Genomic DNA, 7,576 nt, shown 5'->3' with positions numbered 1-7,576 from the left:
GGCCCTTACTGCTGGTGGAAGGAGAGGCTATGGAACCCTTAAAGTCTCTTCCTGCTCCAAGATTTGGTGAGTTCAGATCAATAAGAAAATGTGATTTTGTAGATCTCATTCTAATCCATGGTATCTCTGAGGCCAGTGAATATAAGCAATACATTATTCCAAAATATAAAAGGCTAGACTTGACAGTTTTGTTTTTTTTTATTTCCTCCAGAGTACAAGTGGAAACAGGTGAACATGGAACAGAATTCAGCTATTCCCTTAAGTAAGTTCCTAGAGTACACTGAATCAATTGTGCTTCGTGCTACAAAAATAGCTGGAAAATAGAGTCTCAGGCAGGCAGTGGTAGAAATGGGATAAAATAAATTACATGTTCCAACAAATAGAATTATATAACACCCCGAAATGCAAAAAAAAAAAAAAAAAAATTTGCCTCTATCTCCTTTACATGTCTCCTCAGTGTCTATCATTGCTTCTTAGTATTCCCTCTTTTTTTTTTAATTTCTTTTCATTTTACTTCTTTATGTTAATTATTTATATTTATTTTGTATAAATAAATGAGAGGTGATCTGCTTCAGGTTATGGATAACTTGCAGAGCTAAATATTGCAGATCACAAAAGTCAGGTAAAAGTAAAATAACTCTACAAATAACTATCTGCTCTGACCTCACTTCAGTTTACTTGATAGAGATCACCTCTTTTTTTTTTTAAACTACTGCCATGAAATAACATCTCATTTTCAATGTCCAGTTGATGCTATTTATGGCCACATTTGGTGACACATTAAATTCAGCTTCTGAAGTTGAACTGTGTTGTATGGTATTTTAGTGCCTTTTAACTATTCTTATTACAAAAGAAATAATAATAAAGCCTTATAAAATTTTTTAAAAAGAGGAAAAAACATAATTCTACCTAAAAGGTATGATTTGAGGGCTTCTGAGAAGAACATACCACCTTGCCCTCAGATGATGTGGTGATGTCTATAGCACCAACAGTTACTCATTTTATTAATCCGATTCATTTTTTCCATGATATGGGTGACATTTTTGATACATTTATGCTGGCGGGCTCCTAAAATGGTGAAAAACAAACAAACAAACAGTAAATTAGGAGCCAAAAAGCATGGACTCTTATTCTGACCCTGTCACTTACTGGTTTGGGACTTCAAGCATTTAACTTCTTTGTCTTTATCTCCTCATATATGAAACAGAAGCAATAATCCTTGCTACGGCTCCCTTATAGAGTAACTTAAGAAAGTCCTTCTAAAAAAATACATGTTAAACATACGATTAACTTGTTCAAAACTAATTCTTTTCAAACTGCCTCCTGTGAACCTCCATGGACATGAAGCAGCTGTTGCCCAGTGCTTACGATCATTACTTTCTCTATCACATGGCCAATGTAAAGAATCCTGGTATTAGCTTGTCATTTTCTACAATTGCATCTGCAAACCATAGCCTCTAATCACACCAGAAGAGCTGATACCCCTTTCTCCCAGCCACAAACTCGGAGCTTAAGAAAAAGTCACAGTTCAAAGGTTGGCATGCTCTCTTGGAATGGAATATCTTAGATTTCCGTGTGCCATTGTAATTACAATGAGCAAAAGAGACACATGCCTGTGATTCACCCAGGTCTACAAGTTTCCCCCCAGTAAATGCTGCTCCAATGAATTTGGTGAGTGCGACATCTGGTCACATGCTCATGTGTACATAATGAAAACTGCTAAAATCTTCACAGATGTTGAGTTTATGTTTATGCATGAGTTTATTTAATTATTTTTTCCCAGAGAACTGGCATTGTTAAGAAAAGGTAAAAAGAGAATTTGAACTCTAAGCTTCTAAAATGAAAAAATTGGTGAAACAGAGTTAATAGACCTATATGGTAAACTTCTGGGTTGAACTTTGCCTAAGTCAAGGCCTAAAATTTAGATAAGCTTTTTTTCTATCCCCTTGATTCAAAAAATAGCCAGGTTTTCTCTGAGGCAAAAACAAAACAAAACAAAACAAAAACAAAAAACAAAAAAACACAAAATCAAAGAATACCAGAGAGAAAGTTTTCACCAAAAACTTGATTTCCATAAGGTTGCCTGTTTTAAAATAGTATTTGTTGGTGCTTCTCTGTTATGGTCATTTGAATGCAGTCTGATCCTCATTTCCCAGGAAATCCCACAGGTGAACAGATGCGGGAGTCGGGAGCAGCGTGGGAAGGGATCACCCAGAAAAGTTTGTAGAATCAAAACTAGGTGACCTTAATTCAAACTACAGTGTTAGGAAAATTATCCTATCATTTATGACTGTAATGGTATCCCTACCAGGGAAGACAGTCTATAAAGAAGAAAATGAGCGCTCTGGTATGTTCAATAGGCAAAAAATGGTCTTAAAAGGAAACTTATTAAGGAGTTGTACCTGCTGTGGTCTGAGAGGACTGAGGAGCGCTCTCCTATTCATACACACACAGGTACACACACACACACACACACACACACACACACACACACACACAAGCACACGTACTTACCCGATCATGTGGCTAAAATTCCATAGGCAAAAATATTCTTTGGCATTTTTTGTTTGTTTGTTTGTTTTAATTTTTTATGGTGCATTGGTTAACGAAATCCATTTCAGCTGTGTGTTTTAACAGTAAGGCATATATATATTTACGCTGTGTGTTCATCTCCCATAGTTAGATTTCTTTCTGTCACCAGATATTTGGCCCTTTTTATCCCATCTACCTCTCCCCTCCCCACTCCCCCCCTTTGGCATTTTGAAGTCAGTTTAATTTATAAAGATTAACAAGGGAGTGTAACATCTAGCATAATAATTTCCAAACAGTTTCTAATAGCTTATATTTCTTTAGCATTTCATAATTTGTAAATGGCTTTTGCATACATTATTTCATGCAATTCTCATGTCATCCTTGCTATAGAGGTATTATTATTCATATTTTACACACTGTTTTAGAGGTTAAATCCTTCCCTGAGTAAATACTCTTCAGAAAGTGGTGGAGCCAAGATCTGTAATTCCCAAAGCCCATGTTCTGCCACAGTTCCAAACCTGAGCTGGAACCCAGAAATCTACATCTTTCAAAGCCTTCCTCATATGATTCTGATAATATCAAAGCCTGGAGTTTATGTACTGCACCATTCCACAGAGAGAGAATAGATACAAATAGTGGCCTATTGATGGTCAGTCAGTTAATGTAGCTCAACTATACCTTGCTTAAAGTCACTCTGTGGTTATTTCACATCTGGCTTCAAAGCCTCATGTTCTCTCTTTTATATCACTTAACTGATATTACAGTAAATCAACCAATTCTAACTTTTTTATGATTGAATTGCCCATGTCAAAGTTTGCATCTCCACTTAGCTTTAGCCAGCCACCTATCTGTATTGTGTACACCAATGGTCTCCAAAGTTGGGTTCACCAGGCAATGCAATGAGGGATGCAGAAAGGAGATAGCTGAATTTCTATTATTATTTTAATTCTAAGAAAGCTTTTTTTTCAAAATCTTCACCAATATTTACTACATTAATTGACCGTGGTTTGTATATTGTTTAAATAGTCATGTATAAAAGAGTATATTCGACAACTGTATTGTTGGGGTACCCAATCAAAAATTGAAACTACTGCTCTAGATCCCCTCCCCTTCAAGCAGGAAAATGTGTTCACTCTCCTAGGGAGGACTCAGAAGGCATAATTTTCTTTGAATATGTAATTTCTGCTGCAATCCTCACAGGATGGAAGGAAATGACCTCAGAGGCCAGAAATATTTCCTACACTGTGAGTGAGTTCATCCTCTTGGGCTTCCCTTGCCGCTGGGAAATAAAAATCTTCTTTTTTTCCATATTCTTTGTGACTTACATCCTGACCCTCCTTGGAAACATGGCCATCGTGTGTGCGGTGCGCTGGGACCGCCAGCTCCACAGCCCAATGTACATTCTGCTGGCCAACTTCTCCTTCCTGGAGATCTGCTATGTCAACTCTGATGTGCCCAACATGCTGGCCAACTTCCTCTCCCAGACAAAAACCATCTCCTTTGCTCAGTGCCTGCTCCAGTTGTACTTCTTCTTCTCGTTGGGCACAACCGAATGCTTATTTCTCTCCATCATGGCCTATGACCGGTTCCTGGCAATCTGCCGCCCCCTGCACTACCCTACCATCATGACTATTAAGTTCTGCAGTAGCCTGGTCATCTTCTGCTGGGTGTATGGTTTCCTCTGGTTTCTGATCCCAGTGATACTTGTTACCCAGCTACCATTTTGTGGCCCAAATGTGATTGATGACTTTCTGTGTGACCTGGGTCCTTTGCTGGCCCTGGCTTCGGCCTGTGTTCCAATTCCTGGGACTGTTCTCATATGTAGCACCATGAGCTCTCTCCTCATTTTTGCCACCTTTTTCTACATTATTGGCTCCTACACCCTAGTGCTGAAGGCCGTAATGCAGGTGCCCTCAGTTGCTGGCCGGAAGAAGGCCTTCTCCACCTGCTCCTCACATCTGGCCGTTGTCTTTCTATTCTATGGTTCTGTCATGATGACATATGTGAGCCCAGGGTCAGGGCAAGCAGAAGGCATGCAGAAGTTCACAACTTTGTTCTACTCAGTTTTGACCCCTTTTTTCAACCCCATGATCTACAGCCTTCGGAATAAAGAAATGAAGACTGCCTTGAAGAAAGTTCTAGGAGGTTCCTAAAATTGGTCTGTGATGTTAGTGAGTTATTCTCACATAAGTTCAGACTCTGAGCCTCCTATCAGTGAAGAGCTGAGAAACTGGAAAGTCAGTGTGAACTTTTTGAAGGAGGCATTTTAATATCCTAAATGCCAGGTCATTAATGAAGCCTTTCCCCAGGCGGAATTAATTCTCTTCCATAGCACGTTACTTGTACTTATATTCGATGTGTCCTTCATTCTTTCTTGTATTGCTGTTAGCTATTCACAAATCTGTCTCCACGTGCCTCCCAATCTTATTAGATTGTGAATTATTTAAGAGTAAAAACTATGTGTTATTAACTTCTGTAATTCTAGAACCCAACATAGTACTTAGCACAAAAGTGTCAATAGTATTCATTTAAATAAAACAAACATTTTATTAATATTTCCTCACTAAATTCTATCATTCTTGACATTCAGGACAATATCTAAAGAAACTATACAACTCTGTAACAATCTGATTTTATATGTCCTGTGGATGAGGTGAAAAGAACTTTGCTAGAAAAATGTGAGATCAGTCTAAACTGGTCAGACCAATCATTAAATGATAATCAAATCAATGGAATAGTCTCATCAGATGAAAGTTAAGGTCTAAGAAATTACCTGCTTCCTACACTTCATTAATCCCTTCGTCTAATAATGTAACAGCTTTATTTTATATTCTTCTTACTAACCATGCTTCCACTCCTGCATATTTTAAAACATATACAACCCTTACCACCGAAAATGTGGTTTTGGGATCATCAGCTGGGCAGTTTAGTAGGCAGGATCTCAGGGCGCCATCTCAGGTCTGTTGATGCAGGATCTGCATTTTATCTTCAGTGGATTACTGTGCACATTAAAGTTGGAAAACCACTGATCTGCAACAGACTCTCTGAACTGCTCGTAATAATCACACCACAAATAGGACTTTCTATTGATACCTACCTCTACCTGAACGGTGGTTCTCAACTAATTGACTCAGAATTGGGGGTGAGAACTAGGCACAGATATTTTGAAAAGTTCTCCAGGAGACTATAATACACTGAGAGGGTTGGGAATCACTGCATTCAAATTTAGGAATTTCTGAACTCTACAATAACACAGAATAAGACCACACCCATATTCCTTTTCTTTTCAAAAGCCACCTTAGTGCAAATCAACCAAATCGAATATTAGAGAACAATAGGATATGTTATAACATAAGTATAATAAACATTACTTTGCCAAAACAAAATTATATCCAAAATAGATGTCTTTTTTGAATGATTTTCACATGTGTATATTTGGCAGATTATGCTTAATAAAAAGAAAGGGAGTATGAAAATCTCTCCTGGTATTGTACCAGCCTTTGCGGTGACTCAGGTTAGCAATATTTCTTTCCTGCCCTCAGAGAGACCACAACCCAGTGATGGAAATAAACTTTCTAATTATCACTTTGTTTGTTTTGTAACAACTTGATTAAAATATAATTCATATACCATAAAATTCATCCTTTTAAAAGTGAGCAATTCGATACTTTTTAGTTTATTCACATAATTGTGCAACCTTCACCACTAACAAATTTTAGAATATTTTCATCACTGAGAAAGAAATCCCATACCAATGAGCAGTCACTTCCTACTTCACCTTTCTTTCAACCCCTGGCAACCACTTATCTACTTCCTGTCCCTATGAATTTTGCCTATTCTAGGCATTTCATATTAAATGGAATTATATAATCTGTGGCCTCTGTGGCTGGCTTCTTTCACTTAGCATAATGTTCATCCATGAACAATTCAACCATAGTAGTAGCACATGTGAGTACTTTATTCCTTTTTATTGTCAAATAATATTCCATTGTATGGATATACAACATTTTGTTTATTCATCCACTAATTCATGGACAATCTATAGACTGATGGTTTGTTCCCATACTTTTATGTTCCTTTGTATGTCACATTTCTTTTGTACTTAAAACTGGACATTTTAAATAATATAATGTGGCAACTTTGGAAATTAAATTTCCCCCACTTTTCCAGGTTTAGTTGTTATTGCTCCTTCTTGTGACTGTTCTTGCTGCTGATACTGCTGGGTTTGTTTTTTTTTTTAATTAAGTTTATTAGAGTAACATTGGTTTATATAATTATATAATTTTCAGGTGTACATTATAATTTGACATCTATTTGTAGGGTATAATTTGACATAATATAGGTCCTTCACATTTTTGTTAAATTTATTTCTAGGTATTTAATTCTTTTTGTTGCAATTGCAAAAGGAATTATTTTTTCCATTTCTTTTTCTGACACTTACTTATTAGAGTATAGGAATGCTATGGATTTTTGAACATTGATTTTGTATCCAGATACTTTACTGTATTTGCTTATTGTTTCTAGTACAGTTCTTGTGGAGTCTTTAGAATTTTTATATAGAGAATTATGTCATCCACAAATAGTGACAAATCAACTTCATATCCTATTTGGATGCCTTTTGTGTCTTTCTCTTGTCTGATTGCACTTGCTAGGACCTCCAATGTTATATTGAATAACAGTGGCAATAGTGGAGAGCCTTGCCTTGTTCCTGATCTTAGAGGGAAAGTTTTTATTTTTTCACCATTAAGTATAATGTTGGCTGAGAGTTTGTCATATATGGCCTTTATTATGTTAAGGTACTTTCCTTCCATACCTATTGTGTTAAGTGTTTTGATCATAAATGGATGCTGTATCTTGTTGAAGGCTTTTTCTGCATCTATTGATATGATCATATGATTCTTATTTTTGAATATGTTCATGTGGTGTATCACATTAATCAATTTGTGTATGTTGAACCATTGCCGTGACCCTAAGGTGAAGTCCACTTGATCGTGGTATATAATCTTTTTAATATGTTGCTGCATTTGGTTTGCTAGTATCTTAT

General features: G+C 36.7%; 1 protein-coding gene across 1 annotated transcript; it reads left to right on the top strand.

Annotated features, from left to right (window-relative positions):
• The first annotated feature begins 3,743 nt into the window (after positions 1–3,743).
• LOC120618042 (olfactory receptor 11H6-like) lies at positions 3,744–4,685 on the top strand. Its single transcript, XM_039881904.1, has one exon. The coding sequence runs from the start codon at positions 3,744–3,746 to the stop codon at positions 4,683–4,685; it is 942 nt and encodes a 313-aa protein (XP_039737838.1).
• The last annotated feature ends 2,891 nt before the right edge of the window (positions 4,686–7,576 follow it).

This window comes from Pteropus medius, unplaced genomic scaffold, assembly GCF_902729225.1.
Source record: "Pteropus medius unplaced genomic scaffold, Ma_sr-lr_union100, whole genome shotgun sequence".
NCBI lineage: Eukaryota > Metazoa > Chordata > Mammalia > Chiroptera > Pteropodidae > Pteropus > Pteropus medius.
Note: the sequence above shows the minus strand (reverse complement) of the source record. Positions and strands in the feature narration are given on the sequence as shown.